This window comes from Pinus tabuliformis, chromosome X, assembly GCF_031772625.1.
Source record: "Pinus tabuliformis cultivar Carrire ecotype Pingquan chromosome X, CPIR1, whole genome shotgun sequence".
Lineage (NCBI taxonomy): Eukaryota > Viridiplantae > Streptophyta > Pinopsida > Pinales > Pinaceae > Pinus > Pinus tabuliformis.
Window position 1 is genome coordinate 360,107,773 of NC_142308.1, and position 23,801 is coordinate 360,131,573.

The 23,801-nt window shown below is 38.0% G+C and overlaps 1 protein-coding gene across 1 annotated transcript in view; it reads right to left on the reverse strand.

Annotated features, from left to right (window-relative positions):
* The window catches only part of LOC149139990 (uncharacterized), a 246,851-nt gene extending 228,612 nt beyond the window's left edge, over positions 1 to 18,239 (reverse strand). The window contains exon 1 of the mRNA XM_089447038.1: positions 17,845 to 18,239. Within this exon, the coding sequence (XP_089303164.1) occupies positions 17,845 to 17,931 (87 nt within the window). The 5' untranslated portion in view covers positions 17,932 to 18,239. The remainder of the gene's footprint in view (positions 1 to 17,844) is intronic.
* Between the last annotated feature and the right edge of the window lie 5,562 nt (positions 18,240 to 23,801).

Below are 23,801 nucleotides of genomic sequence, written 5' to 3' on the forward strand. Positions count from 1 at the left end.
ATTTCTTTGGAATACATGCCTACCATGTCTATCCACTCGGTCAAAAAAATATTCTTTCAACAAATTATAACCCAAATGATCTGCACCCTTCATAAGCTTGGCGAGCTATGTAGTTTATATTCCAATTTTCTTGAGTGTCTAGGCCGATTTGCTCACTGTATCATTGCTCAGAAATTTGACTCTTATTTATTTTTTTTCTTTCAACTGGAAGAGGTTCACCATCAATTCCAAAATGTTGGCATCCACATCCACAATAAGACTATTGTCCATGTAATTTATTTCTTTCTAGATGCAGTATTAATATTTCACAAATATATTTGTGCTTCATTGGAAACACTTACTAGTAGCCTTTGATTAATGCTTACATCTAAGCTCACTGTCTTTACTGCAATGACAAATGAATTATGTGGTATGTATCAAGGTGCAGACACAAAGCTTATTTCTTCACACATATTGGTCTTAGAATTTGAATGTTCAATGTTTTTTTTTTCAAGTCATTTTGAGACTATTCTCCCCCTCAGATGGTGTTGCTCAAGCATTGTCATTAACCAGATTATTCATTGATTTATGAGCAACTCCCCCTGTGATGATGACTTCATTATGTCATTGCAGTAATGGGATCCTCCTTTTTCTTCCTCTTCCACACTTTATTGGGTTGCCTTATACTTTCTGCATTTCTTTTTGATTCAATGTTCGGTCTGCTTTGATTGGCTTCCATCATCTGCCTAGAGTTCTTTAGGATATATAGCAGTTTGCATTCTTTTGCTTTGTGGCCAAGATTTCTACATACATAACATTTTATTTGACCAAGGTATGGTTGAGCTGGTGTGCGGCTTTTTGTGCCCCTTTTTACATATAGTTTACATTCAACAAGTTTATGTCCAAATTCATTGCACAAATAACAGTAACCGTGGAAATGTTTTGTGTACCTGATGAATGACTGTCTTCTCTGCTTGCTTGCTTGAGAGAGTCGTCTCATTTGCTGCATCTTTTCCTGATTAAACTTGATTTTCTTTGTCTTACATTTTGCTACAATGTGTCCAGGTTCATGGCAAGAAAAACACTTCATATCTTTAAAAGGAGCAAAGAATCTCCTTTGAGATCTTCCAAATTTTCTCAACTTATCTCCAGGGGAAAATGACCATTTCTTCATCTTATTCTTTGGCTCTTGATGTTGCTGCTTGTTTTTGTTTGCTTCTTTACAAATCATGTTGCTAGCCTTTTCTTCTGTAGGTATTTTTAGCATTGCTTCATTATTATTTGTGGTTGCCTTTGCTGAGTTCTTCAGGGAGGCAAAGTCCTCTTCTAGCTGCCTGCACAACCTATTATTTTCTTCTAACTTACTTTTAGCTGAATCAACCTCAACTTCTATTATTTTACACTGTAGATCTCTCTCCTTGAATTTACTGCTCATCACCTCTTCTAGTCTCCTTGCTTCTGCAAGTTGAGTCTTCATGCTGACAATTTCCTCCTTGTACTCATGCTCTTTCTCATCACATATCTGCACCAGTGTCTTCAAATCTTTGTTTTCATTCTTCAATGTTTCTATACTAGCTAATGATAAGTCAAGCCTAGCTTGATTTTCATCTGTTTTTTCTTCAAGAGAGTCAGGTACATTCACACAGGTAGAGGTTTCATTTAACTGAACACTTTCCCTTTGATAGGTTTTTTCCTCCACCCTTTCTCTTTCCTTTCTCTACATTGTCACTGCTAGCCTCTTCATACATGAGCTGCAATCTATCCCATATTTCTTTTGCAGACGTTAAATCTATTATTGTATCAAGATCCTTATTATGAAGATTGTTATATATAACACATTTTGCCTTAGCATTCCATTGTTTTTCTTGCACAGAGGGAGAGTTTTTACAGTAACCTTCGCATACAAGCTTCCATACACTAGGTCCATAAGCTATCAATTCGGTTTTAACCTTATCTCTCCACTCATGAAAGTTTGTTGCACTCAACACAGGTACACTTTGATAGTCCATGACTCAACCAGATCTACCTTCAAGCTATTAGGCTTATACAGAAGGAACTGGCTCTGATACCAATTGATGAAAACTTGACTAAACTGAGAAAGGGGGGTGAATCAGTTTAGTATACTCATGGACATTAATATTCTTTTCTTAAAACTCATTAATTGAAACATTACATGAGCAGATTAACAAATAATAACTAGCATATTGAATATGATCAGCAAGTAATAAGCAAACCAAACCATCACATGAACACATAATAACTGCACACATTGACCCTAGATATATGTGGAAACCCATAAAGGGAGAAAACCACGGTTTTATTATTGTTGTGATGCAAAGACAAGCTATTACTCCTTATTACATCTGATTTTCTGTAGGCCCCAACCTACAGGAGGTTGCTACCTCAATTTTCTGTAAGTTCCAACTCCCATATGATTTCTGTAGGCTGCAACCCACAGGAGGCTCCTACCTCAACTAGCTCCAACTAGATATTTATCAAGCTTCAACTTGAAAGGGGAACCATCTCCTTATGCAAACACGGAATAACAATGTGTTGGTTTACCTGGTCATAAATTCTTCATGTCTCCCTCTTCATTTCTCCCTGTTCTTCCCTTCAAATCTGCATCACATCAGCTCCATATGTGTCAGGTAACTAATGCATAATGGTTCTATCAGCTCTCTCACATTCTCCCATTCACCAACCTCTCGTGCCTTCCAAAATCACATCTTTTATAGAGATAGTTTTCTGGTTGTTTGTATCCCACATAGGAATATGAAGTGAATAGGCTTGACTCTTTGCCTTCCACTCATTCGTTTCCAAACTCATCAGATCTTGAATATTGGAACACAAAAATAAATAATCCATCCAATATTAATTTCAGCCACATGTAATGATTAAATGTATCAACCTAATGCCAACATCAAATGAAAATATTTATCATTAATGCATCACAACAATCTTTGCAACATATTTGCCTTTGCCTTGGAGTCTTGCCTTTGCATCACAACAATTAAGCTTAATCAACAATTTCACATCATACATTCTTCAATATAGAAATCTCTGCAACATTATCAAAACATTTTAATGTATCACAACTCCTCCTCCTTCTTCTGCTCCTTTGCCTTCTTTTGTTGCTTGTTGCTCCTTGCCTTGCTGCTGCTTTGTGTTGCTCCTTTGCTTGCTGCTCTTGTGTTGCTCCTTTGCTTGTTGTTCTTTATGCTGCTCCTTTGCCATCAATGACAATAATGCCAACACACAGCTCCATAGTGCACTAGACAACAGAATGGTGAGACATTGTGTTTCTCATCAGCCCTCCCCTCTAGGAGGCCAACCAATATTATCAAAGCCAGTTAGACAATATCAATCCGTGCATCAAGCCACACATTCACAGAGTGTTAGAGAAATCAACTCCACACAAACTTAAAGTAGGGCACCTCTCGCCCATAAACTACTTCCCATACCTAAAGGAGCAGCCAAAGATCCATTCGAAGTTTCCTTCCTTCAACCTCAGATGCTAGGAGTATCCCTCGCTCATACATTTCTCCCGGGATCATACAATTGGACACCCCCATGGTTTCAGAGGACTCCGACAATGAGCCAGTGCCCTATTCACCCCCCTCGCCCTCAACTATCAAACTCGAGAAACCTTAACATCATCAACCTCATCATCCAATCTCTCTCTCTCTCTCTCTCTTGCGCGTGCTCCCGCGCAACACGTTCTTGAGTTGTCCAAATTCACTTCATGTTTTATATCGTTGTACCTCTATCCTAGTTTTATACATATGTCTTGACTTTATACTTATGTAGCTTTTTTTATTTATATTATTTTCAACATTTATAGGAGTTACACTTGCACTCCCACATTGTATTCATACTCGTTTTACTCTTCATTCTACATCTTTCTCCTCGACTACCTCTTCAATCTTTGGAGTTGGCCTTCTAGGGTTTTGGATTAGAATGCTCTTGCACTTCCTAATTTTTGTCTTATAAGGGAGCTACTTTAGAACTCCCGCTTTGTATCGACATCATTGTACCTAATATAATCCCATTGACCTTTTTTTGTGGTCATTTGTTGGACATTAATACATTTAGCTTATCTTATGTTAGCTACTCTTCAATCCCATTAGCCTACTCTTGTGGTCATTTGTCAGACATTAATACAATTATCTTATCATATCTTGATTCATAAGAATTACAAACATACATTCCATTTTTATGCATAAGAATTTCATTCTCTTTCAAATTATAGCCTTCATACTTCTAATCTAGATTCTCTTGTTGTGAGCCTTATTTTATTTGAAGATAATGCTCATCGAAGGTAATAGCCTTAAGAATTATGTTCCTCAAATCATATTTGCACATAATAATGGTTGTAGGATGAATGAAATTGTTAAATTTGGCAACTATGGCCAAACATCACTTTGGACAGCTCTTATGAGGCAGCTGATATTTTTCTTGGATTCCTCTTTCCGAGAGGTGTAGGATTGATCTAAAGATCATCCCATTTCGACATTTACAAATGAAGTTATGAATTTATTTTGATTATGGACAAATTGTCAAGGTCGGCCAGCAAACTCATGTAGGCTCAGAAGCCCAACAATCACGTCTATTCATCCTCAACATTTGCCTATAAATACATGATGCTTCATCCTCATTTGGACACACATCACTCTCATTCATCTTTCTCTCTCTCATCTTGATTGGGTACAGATTTCTGGGCTTCTCTCTCTCTCCATACGTGCGAAGGAAGGTCTGATTTTCTCGTTGTTGCGTTGACCAGATTTGACTGAAATTTCAGAAGGTCAAAATTTCAAGAGACTGAAATTTCAGGAGCCTGACTTTGACTAGTGTTGACCCTATTTGACTGCGGTTTTGCGAGGGAGACTATTGTTTGGGAAAGCCGCAATTCTAGGCACGAAAACCGAGGTTGTTTGACCCTAGTGTTGACTAGCGTTGACTACCCTAGTTTTGGTTGCTGCATTGACTTCTATTGACCAGGTTTGACTAGTTATTTTCGGACTGTTTTGGGCTGCATTATCTTGTTGTTGGAGGCCGAGTTGACCAAGGTTGACCGAGTTGTTTTGGAGGTCTATTTCAGCCCTGTTGACCAGCGTTGACTTTCTGGTTAGGGCTTTCTGTTTTTGTTGTTTTGACTGATCAGATTGAGCAAGTGAATATTGTAAATTGTACTCTCTCTCTCTATGCTAAACTTTTGAAGAATTATAAGAAGAATTGATCAAGGGTTTCCCCACATTGGGGTTTGTCCCTAGCTGGTGCCATATCTTATGTCCTCTTGTGTTGACTTGTCTTCTACTATTATTGTTTATGTTCTATATGCATTTTACTATCATAATGATGTGATTGCTGAACTGGATATTGATATTGGGTTAATAAAGAAATTGAAGTAAAATCGCTCTAAGCATATAGAACATACCATTGTTATCCTAAAATTACAGAAATGTACTCTCTTATTGGATCCATCAAAAACCTTGTTCTCCTTCCCTCTAATATGTTTAATATCAAAACCATAATCACCGGAAATTCAACCCTTTTGGTTGATTGACATTTAAAGTCTATTATTCAAATAAATATTTGTTAAAATTGGCAACTAGGGCCAAACTCCATGTGGGTCATCTTATTTATGGCAACTATTATTTTTCTTGGATCCTTCTCATCGAGAGGTGTAGGATTGATCTAAAGATCATCCGATTCCAATAAATATTCATGGAGATATGAATTTATTTGTGTTATGGGACAATTCATCAAGGTGGGCCAGCAACCAAATAACTCCCGTGTGTGCTCAACGATTTAATATAAAAGGAGGTGACTTGATATTCATTTGCACACACACTTCACTCTTGATTTCTCTCCACTTGTTTAGGGATTTAGTGGAAGAGAAGCCTAAGAGGAGGAAGCCCTAAACACAGGTCTAGAAGGAGACCCTATTCGCAGTAAAAGAAGGATGCCCTAGCCGCAGGTCTTATGGAGGTTTGGCCGCAATTCAAAGGGAGATCTAGCTGACCCTAAACGCATCCTTATCATACCCTAGATGCCCTAATCTATACGATGTTTGAGACGGCCCTTAGACGTTGAAAAGGAGATACCCTCACCATAGTAAAGAGGTTCCCTTACGCTACCCTAACCTGGCTATCCAAAGGATGCCTAGCCGCAACTAGATTAAGGAGGCCGAGGAGATTTCGGGATAGCATGGTAAATCTACCTAAATAGCGTGGGAGAAACCTGTTGTTGAAGGCCAAGTTGTTGTAGGTGCAATGGATGTGTTTTGAGGTATTTACACTTGCAAGGAGGTCGAGTTAAGTAAGGAGAATTGCAGGTTGTTTGAGAGCAAAAAGAGGTAAGGTATCACTGTTTTGGAAGGTTGTTAGGGTGCTGCAGAGATCTGTGGTAAGCCGCAGGCCTAGCCACTCCATAACAGGGTTGCGTGTAGACTTGAGAGGCTGCCATATGCCCAGAACAACAGCATATGGAGGCAACACTTTACCTTGACTAGGCCGCAGTTATTTGGAGGTTGTTTGTGTGGGTTGATAAGGATTGTTGCAGCATGCACATGCCCTAACCAGGAACAACAGTACAGCAGAAAGCAATTGTGTAGTGTGTTGGGTCAAAGTTTTGACGCAGTCAGCCCTAATCCTATACAGACTTGGAGCAACATAGTAGGATGTATAGTGCACATAGGAGCAGCAATGAGTACATGTTGTACAGTGCAGCATAGTGCACATAGGAGCAGCAATGCATAGCATGATGTACAGTGCAGCATATGATGGTGCAGCATGGTGTAGATCAGTGTTGCTGGACATTGGAGCAGCAATGGGACAGCATGGTAATGATGGGCATATAGCAACAGCGAGAATGCATACAGCAGCAGGATGATGAGGTATTACAGCAGCTGGATGATGAGGTATTGCAGCATGCATTTGAGTGCAGCATAGTGCAGCAGTACGATGATGGGTACAATCATGATTAGCGAAGCATGATGAGATGCAGCATAGTGATGATGGGTGCAGCATGGCGCAGCACAGTGAGGTGCAACATGATGATGAGGTGTAGCACAATGATAGTTGCAGCATGGTGATGGAGTCACCTTGAAGAATCAGTTGAAGCAACATGTCTTCAACTGAGTTCAGCTACCTCATGTATCATCTTCTTAGAGATGATCTATGCTCTTATTTAGATAAGTCAAAGTGTTGACTCTATTGTATATGTATTATCTCTCTCTTTCTCTGCTAAACTATTGAAGAACATATAAGAAGAATTGATCAAGGGTTTCCCCACATTGGGGTTTATCCCTGGCTAGCGCCACATCTTGTGTCCTCTTGTCTTGGTTTGTCTTCTGCAATTATGTTTATGTTCTATCTGTTATTTACTATTATGCTGATGTGATTGCTAATCTGGAAGACATATTGAGCCAACTGTGAAAATTGAAATAAATTGCTCTAAGCATAGAACATACCTAAAATTAACATGGTATCAGAGCTGAGGTGAAGACAAAGCCCAAGCAAGAGAAAAAGAGAAATCACCAAAAACAGTTGGGAAAGGACAAAAGGTTCAATGGATTCCTCATCCCTCTTCAAATTCAATAAGGGTGAAGTCGAAGCAGAGAATATTATCAGAAAGGCGCAGCGGAAGCTTTTGATAGCCTACCTAAAGATCACTTCAGTGGGAAGTCCAGATCTAAGGGTGGAAGGAAAGGCAGATGCCTTGTTTGTAATAAGTTCGGCCATTATGCGAAGGAGTGTCTGAATGGTAGGGACACATCACTTGATGATGATAAACAATCATTACAGGGATATCTTCAATGATCAGAGGAATGACAGGTAATGCAGGACATCAAGGGAATGGCCGACTCTTCAAAGAAAGCAAGGATCCCCAGGTATGAAGAATCAAATGTTGTTTCTGATAAGATAAAGAGCATTATATTATATTGGCCCTCTCCTCTAGACTCTTTGGGAATCTGGCTTATTGATTGTAGTGCTTCAAGGCACTTCATCGGATAGAAGGGTGCACTCTCTAATTTGGTAGAGATGGAAACAATCGTGGGATTATACTTGGAGTCAATGCCACCTATCCTGGAAAGGGTGTAGGGAATGTTACCCCTCAAATGAATGAGGGTAACTCAATTCATTTATAAGAATCTCTTTATGTACCTGATCGCAAGAAGAACCTGGTGTCCTTTTTGGCGATGGAAGTCAAAGCTTTCAAGGTGGCATTCATTGATGGAAAGGTACGTGTTTGAAAATAGAATTTTCAAAAATGCTTTTATCCTTGAGTTCAGGATTGGCAATTTGTATCAAGTTGCAGGATGGTCCATTAGGGACCATGTCAGTTGACACATCTCATCTATAGCACCAGAGGTCTGCTTATTATGGGGCCCCACCCAATGTGAGTCAGATGGTGACAGGGGTGTCTAAATTCAAGAAGAGCATAAAGGTACATGTCCAAGATGTACCAAAGGAAAATCTTACAAGGGGACTGTTGTCGCACAAAGTGTCTAGGCACTGCGACAACGCTCAGAGTAAGGGTTGTCACTCTAATCCTTACTCACTTCGTTTAGACTCTCTCCTAGACAAATCAAGGGGGGTAGTCCCTAAGGTGGATGAATGAGAATAGTCTGTGGAACACAGACTCTAGGAGACTTAAAGATGGACAACTTGACGAATGTAAACAAATCTCGATTAACTTAGATGAATAGATTAAACGCTAATGTAACCAAGACACAACCACAAGATAGAAATGATTATAGACCAGTGCCTTTATGTTCAATCAACCATAGATTAAGTAAAAACAAGTTATCCAAAACAATTTTCCAATATGTGACGAATATGAATAATAAATGTAAACGCACAAAACTGCAATATGCAAAAGATTCCTGATTTAAAATGATTTTCATTAATTGACCCAGATCTATAATTAACTTAACTTTCTCCTATAGCTAATATAATTTAAGACATTTATCGCACCTTGACCATAGAAAAATCATGAAATTGCATTTAATCACCAAATAACACCAAGGAACTTTGAAATTAGCACTTTAATTATTCCTTAGGCAATTTGAAGAAGTAAAATAAATCAAAGGGTTAATAAATTAAAATTTTAATGGACCATAGGCCACATTAAAATTTCTAATGTGAATGCGCAAATCCCTTTAATTTATTTCATTTTTAATTTTTAGATTTTTTTTAAATTTTTAGGATTTTTTTTTTAACCCCAAAGTCTTTCTTTATTATCCGAATAAAAATTTACATGAGAGCTTTTCGTTTAGCACACGACTGAAAGGTCGGATCAATTGACTGACAAATGACTTCCTATTTAAAGATAAATCCTCCAACGGCTAGTTCGAGTGATCCTCGTCAAAGCAATCTCGACCATTGATGAGGATCAAAAATTCTTTTAATCTCATCCGTCGAAATTTTAAATTCTTGAGGAAATTCGAATTTTTCAATTAATTGCATTTTAATTAATTCAAAAATTAAATTTTTGAATTAATTTCCTCAAAATTTTGACTTTAACTTAAACCCAGGGACCAAAAGCTTAAAATTTAGCAAAATAATTAATTTACCTTAGTCCCGGGACCTTTTAAGATTTGAATTTTAAGGACCAACGAATTTTGCCTTTGGAGAATTTAAATTTACCCAGGACCTAGAATTAATTAAATTTTTGGCTTAGTATTTTAATTAATTTTTTGGCACCCTCAAGACACTGTACATCATAATTTTCATATTTTTACATCGTAAGGGGGAAAACCCGTTTGAAAAAGACCCTCACAGACTACCCATTTCTGCGACACAAATATAGTCCAGCAGACCAAGCAATTTCTAATAAAATAACCTAACCAAATAGTTAGGATTATTCCCAAATCACTTTTACATAGACTCAATCTATAACACTAGGACACGCCTAAGATCCCAGTGACAAGATACATTCCGGCTCTGGGGTAAGACTGAAGGAAAACTCTACCGACCGTTCGAGAATGAACCGGTGAGACAAAAAAACTCCCAGAATGTAGATTGTCACCAGAAAGTAGGTTTACCTAGGCAATTACATACATGACACGGATCTACTAAGATTATTTACATCATATACATGCAGAATGGGTTTACATTGTAACATGATAATCAGACTGATGATGATAGCTGAACAGCACGGACACATCGATCAAACGCTATCCCTTTTGCGAAGAAAGGGGGTGTATTGCTACGGGTCGTTGACACGTAGTGGTCAACAGGGACCATTCCCCTCATGTATCAGGTCCACAAGTTTGGAACAACCTGAGGGGTTTGAGATTCATGATCAGGAATCTCATGTATGCAGGTGGAAGAAAGCCCTCTATGGCTCGAAGCAAAACACCCCAAGCTTGATATCAGAGGATTGATAGTTGTCTGATGAAGCTGAGAATCACTAGGAGTGAAGTCGATCCAAACCATTGCTTGAAGGTTGTGGATGATAGACCTCTACCTTCTGAGGACGACCTCTTTCTGACAGGTGCAGACCCTCTCATTTGCAAAAGTAAGAGGGAGTTGGATTTCGAACTTGGAATGGTGAACTGCAAGCCCATGACTACCTCGATGGAACTTAACTTTCAGAAGTTATGTGGTAGGGATGTCGGACCTAATTTAGGAAATGCCTCTAAGTTTCATAAACTCATTCTAGCATTGGTGTTCTTGGTGAACTCCCGTCCGAATATATGTTTTGCAGTTAGCATGTTGAGCTCATATATGGTGAAGCCTCACTAAATTGGTGCCAAGAATCTTCTGAGATATCTTCAGGGCACAATGGATTGAGATACACTACCGGAAATGTGAAGTTGCATGATTATTCGAATGTAGAGGGCAAGCAGTGTGGAGGATCGCAAGAGCACTTCTAAGTGCTGGTTCTCTTTGGGTTCTGCTTCAATATCCTGGATGAGTAGGAAGCAGAAGACGATTGCTATGAGCACCGCTGAGACCGAATACATAGCTACGAGTATGACCTCGTGTGAAGCTGCCTGGTTGAGGAAGCTCTTCAATGAGTTGTTTGGCACATGATAGATACCACCGTGATCTTCTGTGACAACTAGAGGGGGATTCGACTGTTGAGGAATCCCGTGTGTTATGATCGCTCCAAGCATATAGACATCAGGTACCACTTTATCTGGGATATGGTACATCGATGAGCAAGAAGGCTCCATCGCATTGGGACTAATGTGCAAGTCGCAGACATTCTGTCGAAGCCCCAGGGAAAGGTCAAATTTGTGACTTTCCAAAACAACTTGGAGTCGTTGAGAGAACCTCTTATGAGGATCATGTATGATGCATGCATTGAGCTCTGGGAGTTGCGGGGGGCTTGGGGTACTTCTTGGAGCAACAAGCGACCATAGGGCGACTCACCCTCCCCTAGTGGTGCGTTGTGTACAGGGTGAATGGTTCAGCCTTCCCCTGTGATACCCCGTGGTGACTTGTGGGCAGGATGAGTGGTTCTCCTGCCGAGGCATCCTACCCATGCAATCTGGGACTCATGGGAAGTACCTCTCATTTGGCCAATGAGCAGGGAAATGAGGATAGGGACCATGGTAATACCAATGGACGCACAGTGTATCTACCATACTCCCTATGCTAGGATGACCAACATTGATCTGGGATCAATTGGAACTGACTTCGGGTCAGTAAGAGTGATATAGCTCACTCTCTCTTGGAACTGATCTGGGATCAGTATGAGTGGTTTGAGACACTCTCTTTTGATATTGATCTGGGATCGACTGGAACTGACTTCGAGTCAGTAAGAGTGATATAACTCACTCTCTTTTGGAATTGATCTGGGATCAGTAAGAGTGGTATGATACACTCTCTTCATATGGGACTGACTTCGGGTCAGTAGAGAATGGTATGAGCCATTCTCGATCAATTCTTCTTCATGGTTCAGCAGAGCAGAGCAGTGCAGGGCACTAATGGCAAAGATAGTACAGTCTGGCAGATGGATCAACAGATGGAGTTCTCCCCAGTTGAGAGGGAGTGTTAAAATTGGCAACTAAGGCCAAACTCCATGTGGGTCATCTTATCTATGGCAACTGATATTTTTCTTGGATCCCTCTCACCGAGAGGTGTAGGATTGATCTAAAGATCATCCAATTCCAATAAATATTCATGGAGATATGAATTTATTTATGTTATGGGACAATTAGTCAAGGTCGGCCAGCAACCAAATAACCCCCACGTGTGCTTAATGTTTTAATATAAAAGGAGGTGACTTGATAGTCCTTTGCACACACACTTCACTCTTGATTTCTCTCCACTTGTTTTGGGTTTTAGTGGAAGAGAAGTCTAAGAGGAGGAAGCCCTAAACGCAGGTCTAGAAGGAGACCCTATTCGCAGTAAAAGAAGGATGCCCTAGCCACAGGTCTTGTGAGATCTAGCACGGTGAAAGAGGCCTAACAACTGACCCTAAACGCAGTCTTATCATACCCTAGATGCCCTAATCTATACGTTGTTTGAGACAGCCCTTCGACGCTGAAAAGGAAATACCCTCACCGCAGTAAAGAGGTTCCCTTATGCTGCCCTAACCTAGCTGTCTAAAGGATGCCTAGCCACAACTAGATTAAGGAGGCCGAGGAGATTTTGGGACAGCATGGTAAATCTGCCTAGACAGCGTGGGAGAAACCTGTGGTTGAAGGTCGAGTTGTTGTAGGTGCAGTGGATGTGTTTTGAGGTATTTACACTTGCAAGGAGGCCGAGTTAGGTAAGGAGAATTGCGGACTGTTTGAGGGAAGAAAGAGGTAAGGTATGACTGTTTTGGAGGGTTGTTAGGGTGTCGCAGAGATCTGTGGTAGGTCGCATGCCTAGCCACTCCAAAACAAGGTTGCGTGTAGACTTGAGAGGCTGCCATATGCCCAGAACAACAGCATATGGAGGCAACACTTTACCTTGACTAGGCCGCAGTCATTTGGAGGCTATTTGTGTAAATTGATAAGGATTGTTGCAGCGTGCAACAACAGTATTGCAGCAGCGATTGTGTAGTGTGTTGGGTCAAAGTTTTGATGTAGTCAACCCTAATCCTATACAGACTCGGAGCAGCATAGCAAGATGTATAGTGCACATAGGAGCAGTAATGAGTACATGTTGTACAGTGCAGCATAGTGCACATAGGAGCAGCAATGCATAACATGATGTACAATGCAACATATGATGGTGCAGCATGGTGTAGATCAATGTTGTTGGACATTGGAGCAACAATGGGACAGCATGGTAATGATGGGCATATAGCAACAGCGAGAATGCATACAGCAGCAGGATGATGAGGTATTGCAGCATGCATTTGGGTGCAACATAGTGCAACAGTACAGTGATGGGTATAATCATGATTAGCGAAGCATGATGAGATGCAGCATAGTGATGATGGGTGTAGCATGGTGCAGCACAGTGAGGTGCAACATGATGATGAGGTGCAGCGCAATGATAGGTGCAACATGGTGATGGAGTCACCTTGAAGAATCAGTTGAAGCAGCAGGTCTTCAACTGAGTTCAGCTACCTCATGTATCATCTTCTTCGAGATGATCTATGCTCTTATTTAGATAAGTCAAAGTGTTGACTTCTGTTGTATATATACTATCTCTCTCTCTCTCTATGTTGAACTATTGAAGAACATATAAGAAAAATTGATCGAGGGTTTCCCCACATTGGGGTTTATCCCTGGCTAGAGCCACATCTTGTGTCCTCTTGTCTTAGCTTGTCTTCTACGATTTATGTTTATGTTCTATTTGCAATTTATTATTACGCTGATGTGATTGCTAATCTGGAAGAGATATCGAGCCAGCTGTGAAAATTGAAATAAATTGCTCTAAGCATAGAACACACCTAAAATTAACAATATTCATTGTTCAAATTACTATGCTTTATTTTTAACCCAAACTTTCTCCCCATCAAGTAATGTCTCCACGTCTTTAGTGAATGAACTATTGTAACAAGTTATAAATCATGTGTGACATAGTTCTTTTTACACTCCTTAAGCTTCATGGATTCACAACAAATCACATGCACATTTCAAGTAAAAACTCCACCAAGTTCCTCGTTGCAAGCATTTGTACATACCAAAAAAAATTCATTTGGGTCGACAATCTTAAGAATGGGTGCACCAATAAACAATTCCTTTACCAATTGGAAGTTTTCTTCAAACTTTAGTGTCCATTCAAATGTAATTCCCTTGTTTTGTAAAGATGTAAGTGTCCATTAAAATTAATTCCCTTGTTTTATAAAGACGTAATGAGATAAGCAATACGGGAAAATCCTTCCATGATATTTTGCAGTATCCAACAAACCTCATGAATGACCTTACCCTGGCTACAATCTTAGGTGTAGGCCATTCCCTAAGAGCTTCAATCTTCTTTGGATCGGCTACTATTCCTTACCTAGAGATTGTGTCCCAAGTAATCAATCTACCTCTGATAAAAGGAACACTTGGTTAACTTATACGACTAATGCTCTCTTCATACTTATGATACTAACCTCAAGCGCTTTTCATGCTCTTTATTTGACTTTGAATATATAAAAATTTCATGTATGAATATAGTGGCAAACTTATCCAAGTAATTTCTTTTTAAATATTTCATTCATTAAGCACATGAAAGTAGCAAGTTTATTTGTAAATCCAAATGGCACTAATACAAATTCATAGTGCCTATACCTAGTTCTCAAAGTTGTCCTATTGATGTTTTCATCCTTTAGTCATATCTAATGGTACCCTGACCTCATATCTATCTTCAAACAGATCTTTGCTCCTCTCAGTTGACCAAATAGGTCATCAATTCTTGTAGAGGAAATTCATTTCTCATAATGACCTTCTTCAGATGTCTAAACTCAATGCACAACCGCAAAGACTTGTCTCTCTTATTTACAAAAAATATTGGGGCTTCCCGAGGAGAGACACTTTGACATATATACCCCTTCTTTAACAATTCTTCTAATTGCATCTGCAACTCCCTTGATTTGGGTGTACTCATTTTGTATGTAGTCTTATATACTGGAGTAGCTATAGGTATCAAATTAATAGAGAAATCAATAGTTCCTTTTGGTGATAACCTTGAATCTCCCAAAAATTTAAATACATCTACATGAAAGGAGACAGGCAATGACGAGGGTTGGAATATTGTTCTCGACAAGGGAAAAGAGCAACATGCAATTAAGGCACAAAAGTGAAAAGCACAACAGAGTATGTAGGGAGTGGATGATGACCTTAGCAAAAGCACAACACAAGCATGCTTGAGAACCACAACGAATGTGCACGGTAGTGGGTGTCCCAAGGGAAAATAAAATGCCACATGAGGGAATGTGAAACAACAGGCATAGATTGTAATGCTCCCTATTAATTAATTTCCCAAGAGGGGACAAAGTAGCCTATCCAACCCCGTAGGCTATAGTCAATGATAAAGGGGGGAATCCATTGTCCAATGTTTTTGGGGCAACATTGCGTAAATTGGGGTAATTGGGGCAAAACTTGTGGAGGAATCCAAAATTGGGGTCAAGTAGAGGGAAACTTGTGACCCCACACGTTAAAATAAGGAGAAGAAACCCCATAAGAAATCTATAAATAAGAGAGAGGAGAAATCATTTTCTCATCATTGTGGATTGGATATTTCTGTTTTGTGAGCTAAGGCTCTGATGGTTTTAAGACCCCTTTTTCTTTTGATTGGTTTTGGTAGTGATGATCCCACCCTAGTCAATCCCCTCTTTTCTCTCATCTGTTTGGCATAATTTTCTGAGGCACTTCTCATCTGGTTTTTGGCAAGCAAGGGAGACTTTCTTGGGTTTTTGGCTTGAAGAAACAATCCTTGATCTTGGTGACTAATTTCTTGGGCAGCGAGGCAGTTTTGGAGGCTATTTGGAGTAACATACCTCCATCTAAGTTAGTGGAGTCCTTCTAGAGCTGTGTCTGAAGCAGTGGCCCCCTTTAGAAGCAATTTTGGGAGAAGTGAGGCACTTCTAGGTCACCTCCTGTGACAGCGGCACTCTCTAGGGCTTGGCTGTGATAATGCAGAGCATTGAAGACAGTAAACAGCCTGTAATAGCAGGGACCCTGAGGCCCAATTAGGGCTGCGGCCAATCACATGGAGCAGTAAAACACCCCCTCATGTCTACATCTATGACAGCAGCACCCTTCCATCCAGTGATCTAAGACATCGTAAGAATTTGAGGGTAGAGTTTGGACAGCAGATCTGTGGCAGCAAGGATTACAAGCTTCCAACTATAGCTGTGGACAGATTTAGGGCATTGAAGGTAGCCACCGACTATATCCTAAGGTCCTGTTGGATAGCGGCTTACTCTTGTGGCAACAAAGAAGGTCTGCAACAAGATTCCTCTTGGTAGTGGGATACTGTGGTGAGGGATTGGAGGTAGCAGAAACCCAGATTGGTACAGCAAAGGCTTCAAACAATCTCAGGCAGTTGGAACAGTGCAGATACGCAGCAGTAGGTGGTACAAAGGACTGGAGATAGAGGGAAGGTCAGAGTTAGGGTATTAAAGCAGTAGGGTTTGGTTGATGTGATAGCACATGTTGTGTAATTCAATTGCATTTGAAAGGATTGTGGATCTAAACTATTTACTGTACTGTTGAATTGATTTCAGGAGTATGAATTCTTGAATATAATTATATGATTATCCATCTTCATTGCTTTTCAATATTGTATCTGATTGTCAAACTGAAGTACATTGTTGGCATACAAACTTGTTTAGCGGCTCTTTCCTAACCCTAAGGGCAAAAATTCCCTAGGGATATTACACAGATATCAGGTGCTAGAGGAAGCTAGGGAGTTGGAGGAGGGATCTGAGCAACGTAAAGAGTTATAGAAGAATATATGAATAGTCAGTTAGTCTAAAATAAAATACGATGGCAACCACCGGGTTCAAGTTCACCAATTATTAGAAAGTCAGTAGTGTTGTTTGTATTCAATTGTAGAGCCTAGAGTAGAGCACTGAGGCGTAAGAATGAATCCTATGCATGTATTCTGTTTAGTGAAGCGCTGAGGTGCAGACTGAAGTCTACTCATGTAATATGTTTATTAAGAAAACAAATGAATATACATATTCCCCCCTTGCATCTGTAATCTGGTTCTCACGCTGTCTGAATGTTCGATAAACATCTAAGGTAGGGTACAGCATTTATTTTCTAACAAGTATACTGCATACGGCTGTGCATAGTCTGGGAGAGAGAGTTGGTAGATTGGGCCCATTACACCCCTTACTGCACCATTTCCTCAAATTCACCAACTGCCATATCCATCCTCTCCACCTGCCACTTCTAAATTGCACAAAAAAGACCCCTTCATGGAGAATTTTGCAACTTCACACCTACAGAATAGGAGGGTCTTCAGTCTTAAGTCCCCAACCCACAGGCGACCCAGATCTCTCACAGAGCATGGCTGTCGAGATGGGAACCAAATGAAACAGCCAAAACTGCTTTGATTTTGATTTGATTTTAACTCTTCCCAGGCTTTAGTAATCATCTGCAATGAGAAAAGAATTATGGCCTCCGCCGTTGGATCGAGGAATTAAAAAACCCAGCAATATAATAGAAGTAGTGGGAATTGAACCAGCGACCTGCGCTACAGAATAAACTGACTGAAACCCACAGGACAAAACATAACATCATCGCACTGCGTTTACTCACTATTAAATCGCTCGGTTGGGCGGTGCAGTTGAGTTAAAATTCAAACCCCCTTCTCTAAATATTTACAGAGATTATTCATCAAGTGACTGAATCATCCCTGGTGAATCCTGAACGGATCTATAACCTAAAAAAGTAGGATCCAAATTCTTGGGCAACGGCGAATTGAAATAAATAGAAATAGCCAAAAAATGTATACATGGGGAATTTGTACTAACCTTGATGATTCTGCGAAGGTACTGAGGAAAGAGGGGACTGTGCCGAAATGTCGAGGGCGGGCGGCCCCTGGAGACCGTTGGTAGCATGGCTCAATGAATGAATGAATATCAACAGATGCGCAAACAGCAATGGCAGGGGTCGAATCCCAGTGGCCTCACTTCGACTTGGCTTCGCTCATCAGTCCATTTCAATTTTCAGTCCTTTCCTCGTGGCAATAGCAACTATCACAATTTTGAATATAGCCTCCAGCTTCGAAGGTGTTCGTACAGAAAATAGGAAATTCTAAATGTAATGATTTTGCTGTGACTTAAAGCTTAGCAATGTACGAGAATGGAGATTTTCTCTTGGTTCTCTTTGAGAGGTTGAGTTTGGTTTCCATGCGCTTCTACTCCTAACATTCTAGGTTAAGACATCATTTACATCAATGGTTAATTGTTTATGAGATGAATGTGGAATGATTCATTGTTATTTTCATTTTGCAACAATTTTTCAATAATCCCATAATAGTTTTTTTTAGAGTTGACATTTTCATAGTATATAATTTGATGATGATAATTTTTGGTAAACTATGGGTAGTGTTTATTATTGTGTCCAATATTTTGGGTGAACATTTTAGCCATGTTCACGGACATAAAGCTTGACAGAGCCGATGTTTCAGGGAACACTTTACCCATCTACAAGGCGTCGGGTGAACACTTCACCCATCTTCAGGGACATAAATCTTGAATCTTGACATGTCAAGATTTATGTCCTTGAAGATGAGTGAAGTGTTCACCCAAAACCTCAAGCACATTAACGAACACAATACATAGTTTACCAAAAATTATCAACATTTAGAATAGTTTTTACAATTTCAAAATTTTATTTATTTTTGTACACTAATCCATAATAATGTATAAATCTCAATATATCATCTTTTTTTATGTGAATGGAAATGACAAATATAACAACCTTCTTATTAATGGTTAATTAGTCATAAGATGTGTGTGTCTATGTTAATCCATAGTGTTGAAAATGCAACAAGATGATGGAGCTTAGTGAAAAGAAGTCACCTTCACTAAGTGGGCCCACAGGCTATTTTTGGCGCAAAGTCTATTTTTAGACTAAGTCTATTTTTAGACATATGGATCATGGTTTATGACTTGCAAGATGCTATTTATGGATGATTGGTCATGTTGGTAAAAATAGATGGACCTCTATTTTTAGACATATGGGTGGAGTCTATTTTTAGACTGCCATTCAATAAAAATAGAACAGTCGAATATTATTAGCTCTTAATAGTATTTGGACTATAAACATTATCTTATCCTCTTGCAGCACTTCAATTCGAGCTACGGATGTGGCACATGCAACTGCCAGAAGGAAATACGTGTTTCCTATGGGTTAGTTGAGCTATTGCATGATGGACTTCAATTAGAACTCAAGTGATTGAGTTTGGTGGAGTTGATTGAGGAGTTGATAGAGTTGTGTTCAGTTTGACTTAGTTGAACTAGTTGTATTTAGTCTAACTGCCAAATACACTAGTGATGAGTGATGTGAATTAATTATTAATTATTAATTAATTCACTAATTATTAACTCATAAATCAACTAAAGAATACATCAGTTAATTCAGTGCATGGACAGTTCAGTTGAGACAAGTGTTAGAGGTGGGTGAAAGGGTGAGACTACTATCAGTTGTGACTATAGCTGTGCATGAGATTTGCACAATCATTGATTGAGATTGGCAATGAGGATTGCGCAGTACAAGCCAAGGGAATTCGAACTTGGATCTGATCTATTCTCAACTTGGATTGCGCAGTAGAGGCAGGCAAACAGTGGAGGAGATTTGAACCCGTGACTTGTTCAGGTCTGAGCTAGTTTTGTGTGTAGCATGTGGAGATAATACTGAGTACTTGTGAGGAGTATTGTACTATGTATTGTTACATGTTCTCTATCATTATAATATATAGATAGTTGGGGGTTTTTAGCTGTATGCTTTCCCCATTACATACTGTGTTGATATGTGTGATTGATGTTTCAATGTGTGCATGCGATTGTTTTTTTAATTCCACAAATTGATGATCAATGGTAGAGGAGGTTATGTATTATGCATGCATTCCGCAAATACTGTATAATCAGGATAATCTCTGTGAACAAGTGTTATATTATTCAAATTTCTACACATAGTATTGTATAAATCTCAATATCTCATCCTTTTTATGTGAATGGAAACATTAACAAATATAACGATTTTTTATTAATAGTTAATTAGTCCTAAGATATATATGTGTGCACGAGCATTTAACATCCCCTCCTCCTCTAAAGACGTGTCTCTTGCTCGAGCCACAAATTATGTGATAAAATGTTAAGGTTTATTATAACTAGTTTATATTTGATACTCATCACATTTTTGCTTAAACTCTACTTAAAAATTGTTAAAACATGTTATGTGAGTTGAAATCTCAGGTTAACATAAAATTGAATCATTTTTGTTTAAAAGAAAAAAAAATGAGTCCTGCATTAGAGCTAGAGCATTCCATATATATATATATATATATATATATCTGTTCTCTTTGAGCGTGAACATGGTGGCAACTCTATGTGTAAAGGTGGCTTAGTGGGCAAAGATGAGATGTGTAATATTGTCAATTGGTCAATTATGTGATGTTATTTTTCATATGAATTTAGTGGCACATGGGAGTTTTTTCACTTATTAATGCTTCATGGTAGTTTTCTTATGTGACTTCATAGGTGTATTTGAGAGAATTAATTATGTTGGTCAACATGTTTTATTATATTTTAATAGATGTTTCTAGATTGTAAATTGTGTGTAAATAAATTATTTGTTTGTATCATTTGAACAATAGAATTAATAAGTAAATTAGAAATTATAAGCTATGTGGATTTTATTATTTGAAGAGTTATTTTGGAATTTAATGCTTAAATCTTTGGAGCATGAGCTCCGCCATTTAATTTTTGGTACCAATGTTGACTATATGTGTTTTATTTATGTTGGAGGAGAGAATACACGTTGTGGAGCTTTAACCCTTGAACTCTTCTTGATTATTAATATATTAGTTATGGTTAGGTCAACATAGTGGGAGGTTACACCATGTTCACTTTATCTCTTATTTACAATAAAGGAGACTTATTTATATATGCATCTTGTCTTGTGTGTTGTATATATTGTAAATGGAGGTTGCCCCTTTAAAGTAGCTTCTTAGTGATTAACTCTTTGCCATCTTAAAGGCCTAGAGTTAGTTTTTATTTCTATTCGTATGTTATTTGGGGACTTTGGTTCATATTTGGTTTCAAAGCTTATCATCTTTGGTTTTGCTCATTCAACAAGGCCATTATTCTATTATCTTTGTTAGAACTTTTTTTTAGGAAGTTTCAAATAGTGGAAATTTTAAGAAAGTGTGAAGGCATATAAGAACACTTGTAATAAAAGTTATACATTTTGGTTCACTATGAATATAGAGTTACAAGACATGGAAGTTAGGGGTTTTTACTAATCATATAGTCTCAAACAAGTGTCCATGGGAAAATAGTCGTACATTATTCTAGTTAGTTCCAAAATTAGTGCCACTATTTACTTTTTATAGAAGATTGACCCTTTTGTTTTAGGTCAAAATTTTAGAAGTTAGACAAAAAAAAATTGGACACGTGGTAGGTTGTACAAGCTTGCTCTCCTAAAAAATTAGCAAGTTTTGGGAAAGTTATTGTAACTTTCTATTGGCACATTAGAATTTGTTCTAACTTATCGCATTGTAGAGAAGACATATCATTGTATGACATGCCCAAATTTTAGACTTAGAGGTGGATAAACTTCAAAGTTACCTCAGGTGGAAGTTCATCCAACAAATCACAATTTTTAATATATGTTCACTTAAAACCTGCATAATTTTTTATTGGAGAAGTGTGGCAAATAGAAAATAGAGAATAAATGTGATAAATATTGTTGGGCTCACATTAGAAAAGGTGGTGTAAAAAATTCTATACACACTAAGCCTTTAAAGAGCTCAACCATGACTTATGAAGAAAGTGAAGAAACACAAAACCAATTACCCAAATTATGGAGCCGAGTTAAGGAATTGAGTGATAGAATAGTGAAACATGTTGATTTGGTGCATTTGCAAACAAAAATATACAAGAACATAGATAGATAAAAATATAAAATATAAAATATAAAATAAAATAAAATAAATAAATAATAAATAAACATATATATATAATAAAATTATGAAGTTCCCTGAATATGTGCTCATACATACCTTAAGTAAAGAGGCTCTAGAAGATATAATATGACCCAAGGAACTCATGAAAATAAAGGCAGTACTCAAATTGAACAACCTACAAAAATATACAAGAACAGAGATGATGATGATGATGATGATGATGATAATAATAATAATAATAAATAAATAAATAATAAAATAATAAAATAAAAATAAAAATAAAAAATAAAAATTATGAAGTTCCCTGAATATGTGCTCATACATACTTTTAAGTAAAGAGGCTCTGGAAGATATAATATGACCCAAGGAACTCATGAAAATAAAGACAGTACTCAAATTGAACAACCTACAAAAATATACAAGAACATAGATTAAAATAAATAAATAAATAAATAAAATTATGAAGTTCCTTGAATATGTGCTCATACATACCCTAAGTAAAGAGGCTCTAGAAGATATAATATGACCCAAGGAACTCATGAAAATAAAGACAATACTCAAATTGAACAACCTTCTATGAATAACAATGTCCCTAGATGCTCTAACTCTAGTATTGAAACAAATCATGGATGGCTTCCTAAGGGTATCCACTTTCCCAAGATTGAATTAAGGGAGTTTGATTAAAAAAATGTTTTTAAATGGACAGTTAAAATGAAGCCTTGTTCTCGTCATTATATTTGAGGTTATCGACAAGAGACCTAGAAGCACAATACAATAAAGTTTGGGAACAAAATTACTTTAATCAATTAACAAGAATTAAGCCTTTCGGTGATGGTGATGATAATAATTTAGAATTTTAGGCCTTAATCACAAGGGTGTATAACATAAGTAATTAACATTTGTTGGAACCTTACATGGGTAGATTAAAGGAAGACATTGAACGTGATATTTGCTTAAAACATCATAGAAATGCTATATTGACTATGCAATTTGCTCGTCATATTCAAGCAAAGAATAAGGCTACATGTAAGTTCACCATTCGAACATATGTAGGAAGCAGACCTAGATGGGTTTGAAATACTTATGTGTTAGCTTTCTTCAATGGTATATTTATATGTAGCAAAACATGGGAAGAACACATTAAACATGTGGATAATGTCCTACAAACTCTTGAGAACAATCAATTGTATATAAAAAGTTGTTAGACAACTAATCCTCTAAGGGTTATGGTGTAGAATATGGAGAGTCATTGGAGTCCAAGAGACCTCTTGAAATATGAAAACCAAGGGTCAGAAAGATAATGTATTAATATGTAAATCTTGTTAATATAATGAATCTCATGATTTACCTTATCTACTATCTATTGTCACTCCGAGAGACAGCCTCAAATTGCTTACAAGACCAATGCCTTGGCACATCTAGATTGTATCTCTTATGTTTCTGCAATATTCATAGGTGTGTAGATCATCTTCTGGATTCATTGCATTAGATTATTGTTGCTCAAATGCAATGAATCCGAAAGATGATCTACACACATCTAGATTTTTGTCTCATATGATTCTCAAGAAACTGGAGACATCACATATTTTATATATATCTATATTAGACGGAATGGGTTGGTTCATTCATCTAAAGGAGTAAGCCATGAGTTTCTGGTACTTCTTCACATATACAGCTCACATAAATATGTGCATAAAATAGTGGAGGTCGAGTAGTTCAAGGACCTACAGTTTAATAAGCTTTGACAGAGCAATGAGAGAGGATAAGGAGAAAGAGTAACTCATCACATAGAGCTTA